This window comes from Athene noctua, chromosome 3 (assembly GCF_965140245.1).
Source record: "Athene noctua chromosome 3, bAthNoc1.hap1.1, whole genome shotgun sequence".
Lineage (NCBI taxonomy): Eukaryota > Metazoa > Chordata > Aves > Strigiformes > Strigidae > Athene > Athene noctua.
The window spans coordinates 18,465,559-18,489,204 of NC_134039.1; the positions used below are offsets into that span (position 1 = coordinate 18,465,559).

Sequence of the window (23,646 nt, forward strand, 5' to 3'; positions counted from 1 at the left end):
GAGATCTCTGTCACGTTGCTATCGATGGGGAATATATAGTCCTGACTGACTATGCTGTGCAGAGACCTTTCTGCCAGGCAAGGTTTGTTAAGTTCTCAGTCCCAGTGCCCAAAAGTTTCAAACCTATATCAGACTTTTCCAAAGAAGCCTGAAATTCTGCTGCACAGTGAACTTCACATCCAAGGACAGACCTCTACAAGGGTTTGGTGATCATTGCAGGCTCTGTGCTATGACTGGATAAGCTAGTTGGTGCAGCAGTGGTTCGTTGGGCATGGAAGGAAGCTGTAAGCCATCCTTGTCTGGGAAAATCTAGTCATTATCTTCACACTGCTGCATTCTGGGGGAGTTGGGAGGAGGGGGCCTGGGACACCTGCTGGTGACAAGGATGGAGACTAGAAGGGCAGGCATTTGGACAATATCCAGATACAAGGCAATGTACTTCAGTTGTTTTGGGAAGATCCAAGGCACCCCACAGAGTTGGAAGCTCATGGCTTTGCAGCTGCTGGTCTTTTGCTATAATTTCCTTCTGGTGAGGACAGATAAGAAATGAAGGAAGGAGCCTTTTCTTCTGTGTTATTGACTTCTTTGAGCTGGACCCCCCTCCCCATATGAGTACCTGTTAAAATAAGGCCCCGTATCATGTATTCACAGCGTATATGAAATAAGGAAGGATGTCTTGTTTTAACAGAAAGTGCTTCTTGCTACAAAATGAGTGCTTTTCTGGTGATAAAGTACAAGCAAGGGAGGCAACAGCAAATATGAAAGACCTGTGGGAACAATTTTTTTAGGAGAAGAACAGATTCTGTTAAATATCAGAGTCAGGGTGAGGCCAAGAGCTACAGCTGACAAGAGATTTGGGGATTTTGCAGGGCTAACCTGAAAAGACCTTTGCTTTCTGCCAGGTGTTTGGTAAAATTGCACTGAACGATACCACAGAAATCAACCGCAACAACAACTTCCAGACCTTCCCCCAGGCAGTGCTGCTGCTTTTCAGGTGGGTGTCTGACAGCTCTGGATTGTGTCAGTCTGGGAGCACGATTCCTCTGCTCTTGGGCACAGATTATCTCTTTCTACTGTGTCATGCTCACGAGGTGAGTAGAAACATGTTGTGCCTTAGCGGGGGAGCCTAGAAGTTACATCAGATGAAACAACTGGTCCCTTAAGCTTTGTACCCTGCCAGCTGACACTGGCCAACACTCAGTGCTGGGGAGGGAGGCAAGTCCTCCTACTCAGAAAGAAGGTAGCCAGTTTTCAGTGCTCTCAAATGTTGATATGCATCACAAACTCCTTCCGTTCAAACCTAGCCAGTATGACTTCCAGCTTATTTTAGCAGGGAAAGGGACATAAACTCCCACTCATGCTTTGGCATGGCTCTGCCCAGCTGAGCTTAGCACATCATCCTGCTCCAGCTGTGGCCAGATGTGCTGGCACCAGGGAGGGGTGCTGACAAGGTGGGGAGTTGGCACGAATTCAGTGCTCTCTCCTCATTTTCAAGGAGTTTTTTCATGCAATCCATAGCCGTGTCATACACGTCTTGATGACTCTGGCTGGTTGGAACATAATAGCCCCATACCCAGACTAGCCAAAGACAGTCAGTAACAACACACTGATTTTGGCAACAAAGCTAAAAAGAGCAGCAGGGTATGCCAATGTGTGTCAAAGCTGAGTCATCAGCCTAACTTGCTTTTAACTGACCTCAGTGGCAAAACTCCCATTAATGTTCATGGGAGCAGGAATGGGTTGCTGATGTGCCAGTCCTTGTCACATCAAAGGTCACTGCTGTCTTCCTTTGCCCTTTGCCATGCCTAGGTGTGCCACTGGTGAGGCCTGGCAGGAAATCATGCTGGCATGTCTCCCAGACAAGAAGTGCGACCCAGAGTCAGAGCCAGCCAACTCCACCGAAGCAGATCACTCTTGTGGCAGCAGCTTCGCCGTCTTCTATTTCATCAGCTTCTACATGCTCTGTGCCTTCCTGGTGAGTTCACCCCCGCAACCAAAACCTGCCCTCAGACTGAGCCCCTGCCTCCCCAGACATCAGCACTGCACAGCAGAAGAATGATCTCAAAGAGAGAAAATCTCCCCATGGGTTTTTTCTCAGCAGCACCCTTTCAGTGACCACACCCCCTTGATTACTGCCATTTCTTCTTCCCTCCAGCTCTGGGGGATGCTCTGCTTCCAATCCCAATCCTTTGTGCACAGCAAAGGAGCACTCTTTCCCCCTCCCCCTCGATGAGAAAACCAAATTAGCACGTTGTGGGCTGTGCTGAGGCTAGCAACGCCTCAGCCACACTTCCCACCTTCCCTCCTACCTTCCTTCTGGCTGCTGAGCAGGTTTTTCCTCCCCTGCCAGCAGTAATGACTGTGAGAATACACATATCCCACTTGCATCTGCTCCATGTTGGCAATGCAGCATTGCTTAGAACGACAGCACATGCTCTACAGCTGGCATCAGTGCTCAGAACTCTCCCAGTGAACAGCAGCAACATTTTAAAAGTTTTGGTCCTGGGCCAGAAGAAAAGACTTATCTCAGCCCCACTGCCTATAGAGGAGAAATCCCAGATTGTCCCACCACTATCCTATTCTGCCAGGCAACGACACAGGTGAATAAAAAGCCATCACAGCACGTCTAAGCATTCAGCAAACTTGGGCCTCATCCATTTAGTAGGGAAGAGAAAAATGTGACCAGCTGAGAATATCTGGCCTCTTGGATCTTCCCATTTAAACTGGGGGGTTGGCATGGAGGAACAGAGAAATCACTCACAATTGCTTCCTAGTTTTATAAATCCAAATCCAGACCTTAAATAGAGAACCCAGTGAAGTCTACAATTACCTGCCTCAACCATCAAGTCATCTCTCTCCTTGTTTGCAGATCATCAATCTTTTTGTAGCTGTTATAATGGATAACTTTGATTACCTGACACGGGACTGGTCCATTTTAGGACCACACCACCTGGATGAGTTTAAAAGGATCTGGGCAGAGTATGACCCTGAAGCCAAGTAAGTAACCCAGCCTGGATATCAGAGCTCCCAGGGAGAACAGGCCCATTATTTTCTGTTCTCTAGACCCAGTGCAGTAAGCGCCATGCTCCCCCTTCAGGAACACTATTTTTTCTACAAAAATCCTAAAATAGATACCTTCACAAGGTATCTGGTGGCCAATCCATAAGCCAGCAGTGCAAGGATACACACAGAAGTCTCATCATTTAAGCTGAACTGTTACCTGGCAGGACATTGGAGATGTAGATTGTTTAGGGAGGGGCAGCAGGAAGTTAAGCAAAGGAGGTTGTAAGGTTGGTTTATTGTTGCATGTGTTAGGGATATTGAGCTGTGACTCTTCTATTTGACTTTCTACTCACAGCAGAGCTGCTGTGCTCAAATCTCCATTTTGTCGTAAGTCATATAGGCCCATCACAACCTGTACCTTCAGATGGCTGTTTTACATTGTCTGCAGGGTTATTCATATCAGCAGACTTGCAGGGATTTAAAGTTACACAAGAACAACTCACACAAGGGCTTAACTGACATTCAGTATTATATGCTCTGTTTGACACATGCTCGGGCTTAAAGTGCATTTAGATCCTTTTGGTATTACAGTACAGTTGACAATTGTAATTGCAAAGCCCCCTTCATAATGCAAAAACTGTGGAAAGAAATCTTGGTGTAAACTAAAAGCAGATCTCTTTAGGAGACATAGTGTCAAGATTAATTTGGGCTCAGGTTCTGCAATATGTGAAGCCATGTCACATTATCAGAGTGATACATAAATTGAAACCCTTCTTCCCATCCATGGTGACTTCCCAGAGAGACTTTTAATATGGATAGGGCATAAGCACAGAATTCTAATAAATACACTGTTTCCTAACAAAACAGATGCTACTATTTGTGCTTGTTTGAAGGTAGGACTGCTGTGGCTGAAGCCATATAATAGATAGCCTCTCAGTCCAGATGACATCCTGTTCCTTTCCATCTATAAATGAGAAGCTCTTTTTTTTGTCTTCCCTATCCATGTCCCATGCTTGAAGCCCCACCTCTGGCTCTGGTAGGTCTCCTCCCTCCGTGAGAGAGTTTGTCTTTTGAGATGCCATTTACAGAACTTAAAAGAAACCCACCTGCTGCTATGGAGGAAGTTCAGCATTTGTTCTGCACAGGCTCCAGTGACAGCCTGAAGCATAAACAAGTATCAAAAGACAGTGGCTTGGGGCTATATATATGGGAGGTAAAGTGCCAGGAAAAATGAGAGCTGTTGCACCTCTCTGCCTGCTATAGCCCTAAGACTTACAAGTAAAGAAGCAGGCATAGATTTTGAGCAGGTCAGTGGTGAGAGGACAACCCAAATTGTCCATTCATGCACTAATTGATTGAAGTAAATTCTTGCAAGTATTGACTCATGTATGACTGACAGCTGGCTTTTTAGTAGGAGTTATACAAGTGCTGGGCAAATCCTGAGGAATGCATGGAATGCAAGAGGCCTGAAATAATACCTGAAGCTATGTCCAGGCTACAGGGAGTGCATTGTGGGGCCATAGAGATCTCAGTGATACTTCTAGCTGCATCCGCACTCTGCAGGCGCATCAGCAGGTTGACCCAAACTGAGGATGCGACCCTCACTGTGCTTTCTTCTTTAGGGGACGGATCAAACACTTGGATGTGGTGACATTGCTCCGACGGATCCAGCCTCCCCTGGGTTTCGGGAAGCTCTGCCCTCACCGGGTGGCTTGCAAAGTAAGGCACACTGCAGCTGGGGGAAAGGCCGGGGCGGGAGAGGCAGCCTGTGCAGCCCCACTGTGGCAACAGCACGGGTTTGAACTGCCCCTCCCTGGCTGCCTTGCCGCACCTCCCCGGCTCCTCTGGGCAGCTACAACCTAACTGAGGGCTGGGGGTCACCCCCCAGCTGGGGTGTCCACTAGTCAGAGGCATCAGCACACTGCCAGCCCTCTCTCGAGCTGGGAGAGAACATCCATGCTTACTACAGCCCTCAAATATTGAGCGCTGAATCAACCACACACATGTTTGCAGTATAAAACACGTATCCCAAGAGAGATTAGGACAGACAGCAATAACAGGGCAAGTATCTCTGAGACTTTCTTGGGACTAAGCAGTGCACCAGAAACCTAGTGTTAACCTCTCATTCTTCCTTAAATAACTGACAGATACTAAACAGCAAAGTGAGTGTGGCATTAAAATACACAAAGGGCAAGGACAGATTTTCTGTGAAAATGTCTCACTCATTTCTTTGGTTGTAAGATTCCAACTATGAAAAAGGACTCTCTCTAGTGAACAATGACATGTTTATAACCTTTATGCTTCCTTCACTTGAAGTTCTTCATTCATCTCCTTGCAAGTCCCAGAGTTTGTGAGTGACACTTGTATTTATATCAGTCTCACAGCAAAATACAAAGCCTGGGGCCTGCAGACAGAAATGTATGACTTCTGTGGCCTACTGCCGATCCCTTTCAGTCTGCTGTCTAACAGTTGTTCCTTGTCTCGACCTGGTTCAAACCCCCCAGTCTTAAGATTGCAGTGGTAGTGATGGGGGGATGACATGCTTCCCTCCAATCTGGTACTGAACCCGGCCTGTTGCATGAAAGTGGCAGAAAACAGAACTCAAACAGAATCAACCCCTGAAAGCATAGGAGTCCAAACCAAATCCCTGGTGTCTTTTACCTTCTGAGACAGAAGTGAGGATGTATGATCTGGTGACTCTGCTACATCTGTCTCAGATATTCAGTTGTTGTTCTCACTGAAGTTCACCCTGCAGCTGCAACAGTATTCAGCTCTCATTCTCTGTCTTACGTGGCTTTACAGAATTACTGCAAGGCTTGTTCTTATGGGAGACTTTAACCTCCCAGACATCTGCTGGAAATACAACACAGCAGAGTGGGACCAGTCCCGGAGATTACTGGAATGTGTGGGAGATAACTTCCTAATGCAGCTGGTGAGAGAACCGACCAGAGAAGGTGCCCTGCTGGATCTCCTCTTTGTGAACAGAGGACGACTCGTGGATGATGTGGCTGTCAGAGGCCGACTAGGGCACAGAGATCATGAAATAAGAGAGTTCTGTATTCTTAGAGAGGCCAGGAGAGGGGGCAGCAGAACCGAGTTCCTGGACTTCCAAAGGGCTGACTTTGACTTGTTTGGGCACCTGCTTGACAGAATCCCTTAGGAGACAGTCCTGAATGGTATAGGGTCCATGAAGGCTGGACACTCTTTAAGAAGGAAGTCTTAATGGTACAGGAGCAGACTGTTCCCAGGTGCTCTAAGAGAAGCCAACGCCAGAGAAGACCACCCTAGCTGAACAGGGAGCTTTGGCTGCAACTCAGGGAGAAAAGGAGAGTTTACAGCCTTTGGAAGAAGGGGCTAGCCACTCACAGTGATTACAAAGAGGCTGTGAGACTATGCAGGGTGGAAATCAGGAGGTCTAAATCCCAGCTAGAAATTAATCTGGCTGCAGCAGTCAAGGATAACAAGAAAGAAATGTTTCTATAAGTATGTCAACAGCAGAAGAAAGACGAGGGAGAGCCTCCATCCCCTGCTAGACGCAGGATGAAACATGGGAATGAGTGATGAGGAGAAGGCTGAGGTGCTTAATGCCTTCTTTGCCTCAGTCTTTAATAACAAGACCAGTTGTACAGAGGGAATCCAGCCTCCTCAGCCAGAAGACAGAGACTGGGAGAACAACCCCCCCACAATCCAGGAGAGATAGTCAGTGACCTGCTGCATCACATAGACACACACAAGTCTATGAGACCGGATGGGATACACCCGAGGGTGCTGAAGGAGGTGGCTGGGGTGCTTGCCAAGCTGCTTTCCACCATTTACCAGCAGTGCTGGCTGACTGGGGAGGTCTTGACAGATTGGAAATTAGCCAGTGTGTCACCCATATATGAGAAGGGTCGGAAGGATGATCTGGGAAATTACAGGCCTGTCAGCTTGACTTTGGTGCCCGGGAAACTGATGGAATGGATCATCCTGAGTATCATCACACAACACATGCAGGACAACCAGATGATCAGTCCCAGTCAGCATGGGTTTATGAAAGGAAGGTCCTGCTTGACAAACCTGATCTCCTTCTATGACAGGGCGACCTGCTTGTTGGCTGTGGATGTTGTCTACCTTGGCTTCAGTAAGGCCTTTGACACCATTCCCACAGCATTATCTTGGCAAAACTGTCTGCTCGTGGCTTGGATGGGCACATGCTTTTCTGAGTGAAAAAACTGGCTGGATGACCGGGCCCAAAGAGTTGTGGTGAATGGAGTTAAATCCAGCTGGTGGCCGGTCACGATGGGCCCCTCCTGTTTAACATCTTTATTGATGATCTAGACGAGGGGATCGAGTGCACCCTCAGTCAGTTTGCAGATGACACCAGGTTGGGTGGGAGTGTTGATCTGCTCGAGGGTAGGGAGGCTCTGCAGAGAGACCTGGACAGGCTGGAGCCATGGGCTGAGGCCAGCTGGAGGAGTTTCCATAAGGCCAAATGCCGGGGGCTGCCCTTGGGCCACAACAACCCCCAGCAGCGCTACAGGCTTGGGGAGGAGTGGCTGGAGAGCTGCCAGTCAGAGAGGGACCTGGGGGTGTTGATTGACAGCCGGCTGAACAGGAGCCAGCAGTGTGCTCAGGTGGCCAAGAAGGCCAATGGCATCCTGGCTTGTGTCAGAAGTAGCGTGGCCAGCAGGCACAGGGAAGGGATCTCACACCTGTATTCCGCCCTGGTGGGGCCGCACCTCGATTCCTGTGTTCAGTTTTGGGCCCCTCACTACAAAAAGGACATTGAATGACTCGAGCGTGTCCAGAGAAGGGCAACGGAGCTGGTGCAGGATCTGGAGCACAGGTCGTAGGAGGAGTGGCTGAGGGAACTGGGGGTGTTTAGTCTGGAGAAGAGGAGGCTGAGGGGAGATCTCATCGCCCTCTACAGCTCCCTGAAAGGAGGGTGCAGAGAGCTGGGGATGAGTCTCTTTAACCAAGTAGTAAGTGATAGGACAAGAGTTAATGGCATCAAGTTGCACCAGGGAAGGTTTAGACTGGATATTAGGAAGCATTTCTTTACAGAAGGGGTTTTTAGGCGTTGGAACGGGCTGCCCAGGGAGGTGGTGGAGTCCCCATCCCTGGAGGTGTTTAAGAGTTGGGTTGACATAGCGCTGAGGGATATGGTGTAGTTGAGAACTGTCAGTGTTAGGTTAATGGTTGGACTAGATGATCTTCAAGGTCTTTATCAACCTAGATGATTCTGTGATTTTGTGATTCTGTTTTAAAAGGGAGAGGGGGAATAGTTGGATAAAGCAGACTGGCTTTCAGGTTCATTAATCCCCTATCTTTAAGCCTGTCACTTGAAAGATTCTGGTGCTCTGTTTACATTTGCACCAGGCACAGCTTTAGTGCAGGTGAGTTTGCAAGTGCCTCACAAGGTTTAAAGAAATCAGTTTTCTCTTCATAAGAAAAAAGGTGTCATTTAGAAGCCAAATGGTTTGGGGACTGGAACAAATCTCTGTCCATGTAATACAGTGTGGGCAAATGCCCACTGGCTCCTGGGCAAAACAAAGTTTAGAAAGTGACAGCCACACTGAAGAAAACAGGGTATCTGGCAATGGGAGAGAGACTGCAGGGCAAGCACACCATGGTTGGGACCATCAGTGGAAATGATAAGTACTTTTATAATTGTGTAACTAAATTCACAGGCCATGGATGCTTACATTAGAGGGGTGGCAGGTGTGGAGGGCATCACGAGGGCATAAGGAAGAGCATGCTTCAGTCCATGTGTTGGCACTATGTTTGTTTTCTTTCTTCTTATTCCACAGCGCCTTGTCTCCATGAATATGCCACTGAACAGTGATGGGACTGTTATGTTCAATGCCACTCTCTTTGCATTGGTCAGAACAGCACTGAGGATCAAGACAGAAGGTAAGAAGCTTGCTGACTGCAAGGCTACGAAGGTAGCTGAGTGGTATTCACACCTAAGTGTGCTGAGCTGGAATACAACAATAAGGACATCTTGTGTAAAATTATCTCAGTTACTCATATGCAGCACATGGTACAAAAAGCCATGTAAAGATGTTTGGAGGAATAATATCTTCTAGGGAGAGAACAGTGTTTCCAGTTACCTAGAAAGCTGGTTCTTCCCATAGTATCATCTCAGATTATTGATCATGTTCTTTACAATGGTCTCAAAGTTAAAAGTTTTAGATCAGTGTCTGCTCAAATAGTGATGAGGGGGAAGGAAAAGAAGCCTCCCCTTGTGCAGACTGGCTGCAGAGCTGGGCCACTTTTTGACTGCTGTTATCACTGATCTTCTAATCCAAGGAAGGCAAAACAGCTTGGACTGGAGGGTCTCACTTCACTAAAACTCCTCCTGTGCTTCCATTAGCAGTTAACATCATGAGTTAATATCACATTGTAGTGACAGTAATGTTGTAGGATAAAGGCGGATGAGAAGCAAATGGGCTTTTAATAGCTTTCCAGGGCCAGCATGTATAGCTGGGGAAAGCAGGCAGGATTTTGGGCTCAGCTTGTCCCCTTTGTTGCACTCTGTTGCCTGCTGTAATGAAAGATACTGGTCCTGAGTCCAAACCTGGCTTTGTATTGATGAGATGGTCTAAAAGAGCATGCAGGTCTATGATTCACAGCTAAACATCTCTGCCTCAGGAGTGGCTGTGTTACATTTCAGGCATAGGAAAGCAGAGACCAGCAGAACCCTAGCTTGCTGTGCCAGGATTACACTGATAGTTTAGCTAAAAAAAGTGGTAAAATTTAAAAATTATATTAAGGCCTTGAATGCTGTGCTAAACAAAATTTGACTGCAGCCAAATAGGCTCTCCTGAGGAAAAAGCCAACCACAGCCCCCATAGGACATCTTGTGTCTTATGAAATAGAGACCCTAGAAGGACTCAGTGTTCTTGTCCATTTTAGCCTCAAACAGTCATTGCCAGTGAACTCCTGGGAAATCACCTAAAGCCTCAAACTGCTTGCTTGCTTTGTTGGCTTAGCAGTATCTTGTAAGTGGTTGGGGCAGGAGTTTGGAATTAGTCCTTCTGAGTCAGATTTCTGCCTTTGATGCTGTCCACCTATTCCATCCTTAACAAGTTACTGGGTGTCCCTAACTTCACTGCATCCTATTAAGAGAGCTACTGCCATGCAGAGCCCTGTGCAGCACACTGAGCCTTAATGCTGGGGAGCAATAAGAAAATCTGCAGGAACAGCACCTTTAGGAGGACAAGAGAGTGGTTTCATACACCTAGAGAGAGAAGAAAGCTTCAATTATAAGGGGTTTGAATGTACATAAATCAAGAAATAAAATTGAAGCTGAGTCGTTTGGGAGGAAATGGGTATCAAGAAGGAAAGGATATAAAACAAATCTGCTTCACATGCTCTCAGAGGGGTAGTGTGGCTTGATTAATGTCTCGTTTAGCTCAGAGTCCCTTGGAGGAACATGTAAAATCTAAGTTCAGACAGTTACATAAAAGGCTTGTTATTGCCTCTGCTGTTCTTCAGACAGCAAACACAAGTATCCTTGGACAGTCCTCTGAGTCAGATAGTGAAGGCCTTACACACACCTGTAATGCCCTGTCACAGCACTGTGCAGGCTCTCCAGGGCAGACTCTTGGCACCGTATGAAGAACTTGATGTCTGCTGGAAGGCAGGGATTGCTGCAGGTAATTCTTGGGAAGTACTGCAAGCAGGCCCAGGTCTTCAGATTTCTAGATGCATATTTACCACCAATTATTTGTGTTTCCCAAGCTTTAGTTTCCCATTAACTGACCTCTATTCTTATCATATTCAGTCTTCACTGGATTTCAGTTAAAATCTGAAGTGTTAGGTGAGATTATTGCTTTTGGAGATGAAGTGGCACTATGGTTGTGTTGTTTCTGGCTGTTGCAGACTATCAGTCAGTAACACAGGCACCTTCCTACCCTGAGATAACTATGCATTTTCAGGAAGAAGACCTCTTGTTCTGAGGGGGCTTTAGCAATGGTCAGAGCATCTCTGCCCCAAACTTTCCACTACTGAAAAAGCTCTGGTATTTTTCTCCCAAGATTGCCATGCTAGACATGAAATTGCTCCTCTGCAGGGTCCATTTAATTCCTGTCTCTGATGATTTTCACCCTGCAGGTAACCTGGAGCAAGCCAACGAAGAGCTGAGAGCAATAATTAAGAAAATCTGGAAGCGCACCAGTATGAAGCTGCTGGACCAGGTGGTGCCCCCCGCAGGTGGTGAGTGTAGGATCTTGTCCCAGAGTCTGAATCTGTCTGTCTTCTTCCCCCCACCTGACATGTCCTGCTGCACCTCATGATCATTAGGTGGAATATGGGGGACAAGCTTTCTTCTACAAGCTGTTACCTGTATTTCATCAGGCTGACGTCTCTTTCTGCCTGTACTAACATGAATATCCTGTTCTTACTGCTGAGAAATCACAGAAGGAAGAAAAGGTGCATAATAGGAGTTAGAAACCTTTATTTCTAGATCTTGTCCCAGTTTGATTGTAGGCATTTGCTCCTCTGGACATTACCTGGTGCTTGCTAGGGGCAAAGGAAGCGAGCAGAGCTAAGTAGCTCCTGTGGAGGATGATGTGAACTTTATCTGACTGCATAAGAGATAAGGCCTTACACTCAAGTTAAGGATGCAGCCCCATGTCATAACCCCTTCATATTTAGCAAAACTACCTCTACTACAGCATATAACACTTTTTTTATTCACATAACTGCTTTCTGCTATGATACCTGTCAAAGACTCATGTACCTAGGGACATTCCTCAGCCAGTCTGAACTGGTGTACAGACTGCTGTGGGTGTCTATGCAGCGTCCCTGGTAGAGTGTAATTACTAGGCTTCTTGGGATGCCAGGTACATGAGCATCCAGTGTGGCCTTCACTGACCTTCCAGGTGGCTCCAGGGGCTATAGCACAAAAAAGCACTTGGCAGTTAGTTAACAGTTGCAGACAGATCCTGAACCTTGCTCAGCCTGCTCTGAAGTCAGTGGACCATGTCTTATAAAATTTGCAGTGGGTTTGGAGAAGGGAGGAGAGTTACCTGGAAACTAAAAACTTAGTGCGTATTTTGGCTGACTGACAGTTTGTATTGAGTGAGAATACAGCAATGACTGCATTTCTGGGGAAAGGTGATCATTTTGGTTTGCTCACACCCATGCTAGGCACAACCAGACAGAATTTCAGTGCGGAGAAGGGCCACATCAGGTCTGGGATGGATGGTCAGTCAGATGCTGTTGGTGAGCACAGACTCTGAGTACGCATTACCCTAGGCTATCATAAGACAGAGCAGCATGCATTGACCCAGACTGGGAGGCTGCTGTTACAGTAAGATCCTGTCTGGTAAACCAATACAATACCAGAGACTGCAAAAGTTGGAGGCACTTCACCATAAACGATGTACATCCAGAGGTGCATAGCTATAGGGGTTCTCTGCCAGGAGAGCCAGTCTGTCCAAATGCCATGTGCACCTCTGCTCCTGACTACATACAGCAAGCTCTGGCTGTGGAGCAATCCCTTCCTTCAGCCCTGCATTCTGATGCTGTAAAAAGCAGAGATGTACTGTGGTGCCTAGCATTTCTGCTGCAAATCACAAGGCTCACATTAGCAAATACACTATTTATAATCAGTTGCTTACTCGATTTTATTTTTAATACCCCTTTGCAGATGACGAGGTGACCGTCGGAAAGTTCTACGCCACTTTCCTGATTCAGGAGTATTTCCGGAAGTTCAAAAAACGTAAAGAACAGGGACTGGTGGGCAAGCCCTCCCAGCGCAACGCCCTCTCCTTGCAGGTGACAAGCGGGAATAGGACAAACATGGGTGGTACAGTAGAGGCATTTGACCCCACTTTCCTCTCAACCATTCTGGGGGCTGTAATGGGCTATCCCCACTGGAAAGGAGCTTGTAGACCCCTTGAATTACCACATCAATACTTTTGGATATACATGTATGTGCCACAAGCCACACCTCTTAGCTCTGGAGGTGGAAGGCACAAGTGAGGTATATCCAGAGTTTATCAATCTGCTAGTAATATTTGAAACCTGGGTTCCTTTTAGACAACTAGTATGAAGTGTCAAGCAGAGATTTGCTTATTAACAGATTCATTCTACTCTTTCTGAGGGGAGTAACTCTAACTGGGTCAGGAAGAGCATGTTGCCAAGAGGCAAAATCAGTTAGGGCAAAAAGCATACCTGGATGCCAGGGCCATCCAATGGGCAGGGCATCAGGCTTTAAAACCTGGGATCTGTTCACCACTGTGCTTAATGTTCACTGGGTGGACTACCAAGCTGTGTGAAAGAATGAGAAAGCTGAATTTAATGTACAAGCAGCACCATTTATGTCTCTCAAGAGTACAGTAAGGAAAAAGGGTGACTCTGGAGTTCCAGCAGGCTAAAAAGTGCTGTGACACAGGCACAGATACAGACTGAGGTCTCAGCATACCCACAGCTTACTTCCTGGATGGGCTCCCTGGAGCAGATTCCAGTCATTGAGGGGTTTGAGGACTGTCCAGGTCCAGATGCCAGAAGTTTAGCTATTAAATCCATATTTAAGCTGCTGATTAAAAAGGCAAGACTTCCAGAGGCATGAAATACATGGTTCAGCTGGAACTGTGGCTGCTCTAGGGCTTCTGGTTGTGGATCTGAGAATCCAAATTTGAAAGCATGCAGACTTGTTTAGTCAAGCCTGTGGGTTTATGTCTATGTCCTGTTGTGATGAAGCCAGAGGACTAGCAACAAACATTCCTGGGTTGGATTGCGAAGTTTCTCCCTCTCTAAACTGGAGATTTGTTGGTGTTTTTCTAGGAGCTGGAGATGCTATATTAAGTAAAAGGTCTTCACCGTGCTTAGGAAGAAATAGCACTGCATTTATTTCTCCTGTACCCACTCGGAGATATGAAGCTCTATAGTTTGCTGTTTTGCAGGCTGGTCTGCGCACACTTCACGACATTGGGCCAGAGATCCGACGAGCAATTTCTGGAGACCTGACAGCTGAAGAAGAGCTAGATAAGGCCATGAAAGAAGCTGTTTCTGCTGCCTCTGAAGATGATATCTTCCGGGTAGGTGCTGAATAAATTTGCAAGCTGAGACTAGACCACTGGCTGAGCTCAGAGTGCTACCTCCTCTTTCATGCATTCTATATTTCAGCTGGTCCATCCTTCTTGCTTTCTAGACCCTACTAAAAAACACAGTGGTGGATTCAGGGTGCCAAGTCCCAAGATCTTTGCACAGTTTTCATCCCATTTTCTTCTCAAAGGAAGTTTCCCTCATAAAACCTAAATAAAATCAGAATGAGAATGGCCAAAGAGTCTGAAGAACAGATTTGTTCAGCCACCTTACAGTCTGCAGAGCAGCAGCCAGGCACACTTCAGGGTTTTGTTTACTCCTTCTTTCAGTGGCACAAGTAGCATCCTTCCAAAAAGGACACCTAAACCCAATAGAGCTCCTATGGAAGGAGGAAACCTTCTGAAGAAGTTACCTAAATCTTCTCTTTCTTAATTCATACCTCTTTCTTGTAATTGTCTCCTCTGGTAATATTTCGTCTCCTTTGGCATTTTCCTCCTTGTGTTATAGAAAGATGCTGTCAATTCCTTTCACCACTCATCATATAAACCATATAAATCATAACTGGCTCATTAAACCTTTCTTCATTTGCTCCTCCATGTCATTAATAGTTTCTGATGCTCTTCTCAAATTCCCTCTCATGTCTAAATGTTTCTTTGCAACTGCACTGTGAAAAGTAGAGAGCAGTTACCTGGTTCTTGCATCCCTACCTAGTCCTGCACTCCCAAGACTGGTGGGAGGTGTAGAGACACCTTTGCCTCACCTATGCACCTGGCCTGTCCTCTGAAATATTTTAGGAAGCTAAAGCATGTACCAAGTCTGACAGAGAAGTCCATGCACTATCCTCTGGAAGAGGTGTGCATGGTCCTCACACTTGGGTCTTCTCACACATGAAAGGAAAATCATTCCTGTTTTTCTGACAGAGAGCCGGAGGCTTGTTTGGAAACCATGTCAGCTATTACCAAAGTGATGGCAGGAGTGCGTTCCCCCAGACATTCACCACCCAGCGACCTTTGCACATCAACAAATCTGGCAACAACCAGGGAGATACCGAGTCTCCGTCTCATGAGAAGCTGGTGGACTCCACCTTCACTCCCAGCAGCTACTCATCTTCAGGGTCCAATGCCAACATCAATAATGCCAACAACACTGCTCTGTGCCGTTTCCCCAGCCCACCCAGCTACCCAAGCACTGTAAGCACAGTGGAAGGCCACGGGACCCCCTTGTCACCCACCATACATGTGCAGGAGGCTCCTTGGAAACTACCTTCCAAAAGGTAAGCTTCACAGCAGAGTGAGTCAATGGACCAGGTATAGGAACATGCATGCAAACACCAGAGCACTGCTGCCGAGCTGAAGTCACCCAGCAGACATTGCCCAGCCTGCAGCCTGGATTGAGCCTTCGCGTTCTCCACTTGTGCCAAAGTCCACAGTACAACAGATATGCATCAGTTGACCACTGCAAAGAAGCAGCACTCTTACTGACCAATACACTTGCTTTCTTTGGGCTTTATCATGAAGAAACCTTTGTAAGAACCAAAAGGAGTCTTATTTATCCCTCCTTCACAGGGAGGTGTTTTATCAACTGGTAACTGAAAGAGACTGATAGGGAGCTTTGTGGAAGTCAATCGTTTTTCATTCAGTGGGTCACATCCCTACAAAGGTCACCAAAGGCATTCTGGGTGGAGGAAGGCAAGGTTTTCAGAAATGCAACACTGTGCAAAGCAAAGAACATCCCCTTCTCTGGACAGCTTTCAGGATGTCTACACACAGATGACTAATATGAAAGGAGTATCATTTTTATTGTGGGGTGGGAGGGGGATAACCCTTTCAGTAACAGGAGGAAGGAGCTGGAAAAATTTTTTCAGTGCAGAGTGTGGACAATGTGAAAAAGTAGAGAAATGCTGCCTCAGCAAAGAACAGAATGGAACAATAAGACAGCAGAAATTCAGTGCATGCAGAACTGCCCAAATAAAAAGTCCAGTGGTTTTTCTATTTTGTGCCTTCCTGAGGGAGGCCACAGGAGTTGCACAATGTATGTTACCATCTACCCTCCTGCTTGCTTACTTGTGCTGATGTGACACTTGCTAACATGATGTTCTTTTCTCTCCTTGCTTCTTCGGACACCTTCCTTGAATTAGGACGCATTACTACGAAACACTGGGACGGTATGTGTTCTCCCTCATGCTCTAATGCTCTCTGGGTGTAAGACCCATTGTTCATCCCATTGAAATCCAAATCCCTATTAATGATGAATATGAAAGTTTCTTTTTGGTGTCAGTCAGGCTGAAAAAGAGGTAATGATCACCACAACATCTCCAGAAAATACTCCCAATTCAGGGCTTTTCTGCCCACAGTCAGGTGTATGGACTGTTTCTAGCTGGTTTCTATATTTGGAGTTTTTTTAGTTTCTAGCTGGGCTCACACATCTAGACACTCTCTGGTCACAGCACAGTGAAGTACACCCTGGTGTGTTAATACAAAAATTCTGTATGGTTTTGGCTAAACACAAAGTGTTGAATAAGGGGAGCTGCCATGTACTGATTTTTCTTCCCTCTGTACCTTAGCAGATTTACTTGCCTCCCATCTCAGGAGAAAGGTCACTTAAGCACTGTCCTACAGGCTGTTTTATACCATGCATATGCACATTTCTCCCAATGCTTTTTACTTAAACCAAATAATAAAATAATGTTTCCTATCCAATTCCCGAAAGATGAAAAAAACCCTGTCACACTGCTCTCTTCTGTAAATGCTAGTAACAGACTGACATTGGCTCCAATACCTCCATGTCAGTATCTCAAAGATTCATACTACTATCAGATTTTACTTTACTCCTCAGAAAACACAAACTCAGAATTAAGTGAAATATGAGGGCTGACATGTGAAACAGAGGGACAAAGATGAGACAAGCAGGAAATTAAGGGCTGTCACACTTAAGGGTTTGAACAGATCCTGCTGAATTCAGTAGAAGCACTCTGTGGTTAGTGATGAGAAAAAGGGGACTGAAGATGGAAAAGACAGCAAGGAACAAGAGCGTGAACAGGAGGAAGAGGGGAGAGATGCTGCAGAGGAATGGATTTAGGAGGCAGAGACCATACACCACTGAGCTGAGAGGATTACTATTAGTGTCTAGGAGGCTTCTCTGAAATTTGTAACCAAGGCTTTTGCAACAAGGGAAAAAGCTGTATTTTCAAGAGCCCATCTCAGATTTCTGAGTAACTCACTTCGAGTTCAGTGAGTTACATCTTTGGAAATGTGGTCAGCGTGATGTGCATATTTATAGAGTACATGTAGTCACAAATGACAATAATACGTTTACAGTATTGTTCAGCATTGATTTAAGAAACTCTTCCTCTGAAAGAGGACACAGACAAAGGTTGTTGCTTTGTATTTGTGAACTCTGCAGCTCTGTTCAGACATTGATTTTTTCTATGATAGCTCTTCAGCATTATAATAAACTGAGACAGATGGAGCCTGTCATTCTTGTCTTTTTAACAGGTTGTCTTTACCATCTCCGTATCTTTACTTGTCTTTTTTGCTCATTAGCTCCAGTTCCAGAGACAGCCAGCTGGCAATTGTTTGCCAAGAGGAAGTGTCTCAGGATGAGACTTATGATGAAAATTTGAATGAAGACATTGAGTACTGTAGTGAACCAAGTCTGCTCTCTACCGAAATGTGAGCTTTGCATCTTTAGTCAAGATGGTTGGGTGGTTCTTTAATTAAGGGGGAGAGGTGGGAAGAGGTGACATTTTTCTACAAATATTTCAATTTGTGGGATAAGGCCAGAGGTCTTTAGTCGGAGAACTCAGATATCAGAAAATAATTTTTAATAAATTAAGTTCAGCACTGAGAAGTAACATTGAAAAGGATATCTTTCACCTAGGATTTTCCCTCTCCCCTGAATGAGACATCTGGATCTGGAGGGCCTCCCCCCACATTCACTTCTATCATCTAACGTTCCCAGATCTCATCTTTAGAGCGTTCTCTGTCTCAAGGTCTCTTGTAACTGCTCCTGGAACAGTTACAGTTTGAAGCTAGCTTGCTATTGCATCCATTTGACAGCATGATCTTCCTGGCTTCCCTGCTGGAAGAGGGGTTATTCTGCCCAATATCAGCTGCTTTTGTAGAATCCCTCTGTTCTCCTTTTACAGGCTCTCATACCAAGATGATGAAAACAGACAACTTACTCCACCAGAAAACAACAAAGGAGAGGACACCCGGCATTCTCCGAAGAAAGGGTTTCTGTGCTCCTCAGCACTAGGTAACCTCCCAGCACGACATGCAGGCTGTGCTCTCCTCTGCCTCAACTGAGTTCTCGCATCTCGCTGGAGGAATCCCAGCGTGTGTGGGCACGGGTGTTGCTGTTTGCTGCATTTAGCTCATGAGACCAGGAATCCCACGGGATGCATATGATCATGATCATGCACATGACTCTACTGACTTTATGCTCAGTCAATAGATGAATCTGTGGCTGTTTGGATAGTCCTTGTGATCTGTTTGATTAAGCCCTCCTGTGAATTAGGGGAGTTTATTAGTGCACTGTAGACTCTCCAAACAATCACCAGGGAGTCACCGAATGGACTAGCCTTGAGTATATGGTGTTCTGTTCTCTGTGTGTTCAGCAGGGAGAAAGGAGAGGTTGTCTTTTGTCCACTATGAGGAAAACAGTGAATCTCAGATTAAGTTAATACAATACACATTTGCTTTCTGCTTTAATTGTACCTGGAGATTTTCAGTTGCTTGAGTGTGCAGACTACGCTCAGGTGAAATCCATGAATCACAAGATTTTATGAAAGAAGCAGGACAAATGTGAGAGTCTGAAAGAAAATGAGCTTTTTTTATGTAGAATATTTTTCACCCTTTTTCCTGAGTACTGGTGTGGAGAAAAAGGACATCTGGGGGAGAAACTAAAATGAATCCTGTACATAAAATATATTCTCACAAAACAAAAATGACAGATAAGGTAGTATAATGTTTAAAGTGAGGCTACTGAATCTTCACTCAAATCCTTCAGGATGCTTGTACAATTGAGTTTTTTAAAAGCATTTACTTTGTTTCAAAACTTAAAATATTAGGCAATGACAATTCCTATATCTATCTGTAAGGCCAAATTTGCAGGCCTTGATACAGTGCTTCATTAACTAGATTCTAGTGAATATTTATACAGTGCTGTCATACTCATTTTACTAGGTTTTTTGTCTAGAAAGAGGAAATACATTTTATCTGCATTGTGGCATACTTTCTCTGGGTTAGGGCCTTTTCTCAACAAATAAATATTATAGATACTTACTATTTTCAGAATTCTAATTTTCTTTCCTTCTTTAGAAAAATTTCAAGAGGATCAAGAAGTCGACAAAATATTTTAGTGTACTGTGCAGCTCTATCTTTAATACTGGATTTACCATTCTTTAGAAGTAAAGCACTTGTTCATAAACATGCTTCGCAGTACTTTTAAATTCCTGCATAGGGAGCACCTTTCTCATATTTACAGAAGTTTAATTTTATAGCAAGTAAACAATGCAACTGTTTCAATAGTTCCCCCTAAAATCTTTTTTTTTTCCAAGAGAAAATAAGCTTTTTTCTCTTCCCTTCTTTCCAAATTTTGAAAATGCTTCATGTCTTCTGTTCACCAGTGAATTCAACCATTGATTAATTCACTTCCACTTGACATTGCTATAGACACAGCCTCATAAACTGTGGTATGTCTGGCAGCTAAGGGACACAGATCACATGCAAGCGGGAGGCCGAGGTCACCTGAGCAGCCTCATGTCCCCTCCTGCATGTTGTGCACAGCCAAGCACAGCACCAGAGCCTCAGCTGCCATCATCAGTCCCACTGCAGGCTTTACCTGAACCAGAGAGGTCTGAGAACACTTCCACTGCTTAGAAGGGAAATCAGCTGCATGGTATCTATTAGGACAGTGTTTTAAAAGAGGAAAAATAAAAATCATCGTCCAGAATTTTATCTTGGCGCTTGCTTGGAAGGTAGTGCTAGTTGGTCCATGATGGGTGACTGCTTTTTCTAAATACAAATGCTTTGGAAATGGGCAAAGTCTTGAGGGAAAGTGGACAGAGCCTGAAATGTGGGTGTCTTTGCTGTATCACCAATGTGATTGCACTAAAAGAAATTGAAAACAGATTACCTGTAATGTATTATGAGTGATGGACCCAGCTGTGTGTGATTGCTGTTTCAGGTCGAAGAGCATCTTTTCACTTAGAGTGTTTGAAAAGACAGAAGAACCAGGGCGTAGATGTTTCTCAGAAGACTGTTCTGCCTTTGCATCTGGTACATCATCAGGTAAGCATTAATAACGACAAAGGGCCCAGCAATATAACTGAGACCCTACCATCTGCAGTGCCTCCACATTGTATCCCAACCAACTTTTTAAAAACCATTTGGGGTAGTTTCTCACCTATATCACAGGTTCAATTTTTAGAAATTGTATTTGCCATCATGCTCATTCCTGCTTTCGGGATTTTTATCATTCCCAGAAGAATGCTACAGGAACACATCCTTTCGATTCAGCAGAGTTATCATTTTTTGATGTCCATGAAAGAATAAAATAAAAAGCTAGCTAAAAGATAAAAACAGCTGCCCAAATTGCACGCTGCAGCGAAATTACACTGGCTTTGATGGTAGCATACATAGGAATAAAATGTTCAGTGTCTTTCATGTTAATTAAAGGTAACCAGTAACTGTAATTATTCATTTTAAAACCTAAACTGATTACATGTAATTAATCAGCTTCTTAAGCTGATTTGTAAATGTATTCAGCAGCCTAGCAAATGTATGCTAAGGCACGTACCTAGATGATTAGCCAGCTGTCATAGTCCAAAGTAGATTTGTGTCTCTTAGTTTGATGATGCCACTTTTTGTCACCATAAAAAAAACAAGTGCAGATGGTAGCACCAGCCTTGCAAGTGAGGCATCTTGCTCTGTGCAGTCTCCTAGGACAGGGCAGAATGGCCTTCACACCTCCTTAGGCTGTCACTGGGGTCGAAAATGCCCCATGGCAGGGACAGGAGGAATAAGAAGACAGAGCAGAAGAATGAAAGATAAGCATACTTGAGGCTCCCTGGCTTTTCTCACCTCGACTCCCAGCCAGTTATCCTTTAAGGGTCAAGTTTTGTGGCAGGGACAACCTGCAAATGTGTTTGGTCAGGGAGAAGTGGGCAGAAAACAGCCTCCCACATTCCCCACAGCACCAACAGCCCTCCTGAGGCTTCCTGCCCTCCCACACCAGACCAGACATATGCCTCCCACCCTCTCAGACCACCCAGCTAGCTGAATCACCTCCCTCCAACCTGTACAAAGAGGATGGAGCTACTTCACCCTTCCACATCCCAGAATACAACTCCAACCCTAGAGGGATGGGGATCTACGCACCCCAGTGTCACTCACCCAGACTGAAAGGTTACCCTGAAATAGGCATCTGGCCTCCAGCTGGCAACAATCAGCAGTGTTCATATGGTTACAAAAATGTTAGCCTTCAACAGTGCTTAAAACAAGAACATAAAGTGGAAAGGTTGCCTCTGCTAAGTGCAATGGAGTCGGTTGCTTGTGAATGCTTGAAGGGGTATTCTCACAAAATATTCATACATCACAATATGTAAATATATGCAGCTGAAGCCCAAACAAATCCCTAAGAGCTTCTTTTAACTTCTTCAGAACCTTACATTTTGGATAAAACATATGCATATGTTTCTGCCAACAAGCTGAAAAAACGGCTCAATTGTCCTGCCTGACAGATCTAGGGCTCTCATTGAAGTCCTAGTAGGTTTAGGAATGTGCTGAGGCCATCGTAGCCTACAGGGCATGACTTATACAGATGAATTTTTAAAGGCTTTCTTCCTCACTGAAATTTAGTAAGTGACTGACATCTAATTCCTGAGAAAATCTTGGTGAACTCTGTAGGTGACTAATAATTACTTTGCTCATCTGTCACTGAACTCATCAGCACAGCATGGTTGTCAGTTCCCAGAGATTTCAGTGGCAGATGGACTAAGCTCCACTGAACTGTAGATATCTTAAAGTTAGCTCTTTAGTTTGAAATAGTCAGTTCAGTCCCACTGTGGTCAACAGAGGAAAAGAGCATCTCCAAAGGGCAAGTATAAGTCTTGTCTAAGTCTCATCCTCCAGACAGCATTTTCAGGCAGGTACCAAAGAGAGGTGTCTCTACACAGTTTAGACTAAACATAGAGCCTCCAGATAGCTGAAACTGTGTGAAACTAACCCCAGCTCAAATAAGAGGATTCTCTGTAACACAATCCACATGCTTTTGTATTTTCTATGCATTTATATCTTTGTTCTTCTGAGGCAGCAGTGACCTCTGTGAGATGAGTTTATGACTTTGACAGCATTGCCTGTGGAACAAGGCAGCAGTCACCATGAATAAGGCATCAGATCAGCCCTGTACAACAAGGAGCTGCTTAAGAAATTTCATAGAATCATAGAATACCAGGTTGGAAGGGACCTCAAGGATCATCTGGTCCAACCTTTCTTGGCAAAACCAAATTTGTTATAAAAGGAGGCTGGATGACTCAGAGGTTGTGTATATGATTACAGAAGGACTGGATGACTTGAAGTATAATCATCAGATATTGATCCTCCCACCAACAGCAGATGCCTTAAAATCCAGTGGTGGATTTATAGTTATTGCCAACTGCAAACACATCTAAAATGCACATCTGGTATTTATACAGGTTCCACACCAGACACTTAGAGAAAACACAGCAATTGGCAGTAAAACCTAGCAGTATGGGTGGTGGCAGTGGTGGGAAAATGAATGCTGTCTCGCTCACTGGAGAAGAGGTGGTGTTTCTGGCAAGGCTGTGGGGAGCAGAGCTGCATCCCTCCTGTCGGTGCAATGGCTCCAAGGCTGAAGAACTGCAGTCGTGAAAGTTCGCAGTCTGGTGCTTGGCACTAGTGCAAGATACACCATTTAAAGGAAAGCTTGCAAAATGTGTTCACAGGAAACAGCTAAACTGTTCCAGGAGCTGGTGGCTGTTTACCCAAGCTTCAGGACACTCCAGGCTTTTCTCGGGTAGTTTCTCCAGAACCATCATGTTTCAGCCCTGCTGCTAAGAGCAAGCTCTCACTTGTCTTGTTCCTCCTCTGTCCACAGGCATTAGCAGTGGCCGGCCTGAGTCCCCTCCTCCAGCGAAGCCATTCCCCCACCATGTTCTCTCGGCTGTGTGCTACACCCCCCGCTACGCCCTGCAGCCGTGGCTGGCCGCAGCAGACCATCCCGACTCTGCGCCTCGACGGGGCAGAGTCCAGTGAGAAGCTCAACAGCAGCTTCCCATCAGTACACTGCGGATCTCGGTACCCTGACAACACCGGCTGCAGCAGCCCAAGGAGAGCCAGGCCGGTCTCTCTCACCGTCCCCAGCCAGACAGGAGGGAGCAGCAGGCAGTTTCACGGCAGCGCTGGCAGCCTGGTTGAAGCGGTAAGACTGCAGAGTCACGAAGGACATGGACAGGGTCAAGGCCAACTAGAAATGCAGCCCTTGGAAGAGCGGGGAAACAGATATACTGCTGCCCACAATGCCAGGAGTAGGAAAGACCGTCTCTAAGCAGGGGTTAGCACCATAAATGGGAGGAGGACCACT

At 45.5% G+C, this 23,646-nt stretch overlaps 1 protein-coding gene across 4 annotated transcripts in view; it reads left to right on the forward strand.

Annotated features, from left to right (window-relative positions):
* The window catches only part of CACNA1C (calcium voltage-gated channel subunit alpha1 C), a 491,623-nt gene that overhangs the window by 460,495 nt on the left and 7,482 nt on the right, over positions 1 to 23,646 (forward strand). For 3 of the 4 annotated variants that reach the window (XM_074902152.1, XM_074902151.1, XM_074902150.1), the window contains 13 exons: positions 903 to 994; positions 1,810 to 1,975; positions 2,870 to 2,997; positions 4,626 to 4,722; positions 8,793 to 8,895; positions 11,101 to 11,202; positions 12,641 to 12,768; positions 13,899 to 14,033; positions 14,961 to 15,313; positions 17,583 to 17,711; positions 18,188 to 18,297; positions 20,230 to 20,333; positions 23,161 to 23,484. In XM_074902152.1, coding sequence (XP_074758253.1) covers positions 903 to 994; positions 1,810 to 1,975; positions 2,870 to 2,997; positions 4,626 to 4,722; positions 8,793 to 8,895; positions 11,101 to 11,202; positions 12,641 to 12,768; positions 13,899 to 14,033; positions 14,961 to 15,313; positions 17,583 to 17,711; positions 18,188 to 18,297; positions 20,230 to 20,333; positions 23,161 to 23,484 — 1,971 coding nt within the window. Of the gene's footprint in view, positions 1 to 902; positions 995 to 1,809; positions 1,976 to 2,869; positions 2,998 to 4,625; positions 4,723 to 8,792; positions 8,896 to 11,100; positions 11,203 to 12,640; positions 12,769 to 13,898; positions 14,034 to 14,960; positions 15,314 to 16,177; positions 16,205 to 17,582; positions 17,712 to 18,187; positions 18,298 to 20,229; positions 20,334 to 23,160; positions 23,485 to 23,646 lie in introns of all 4 variants that reach the window. The other variant, XM_074902149.1, reaches the window with a different exon arrangement.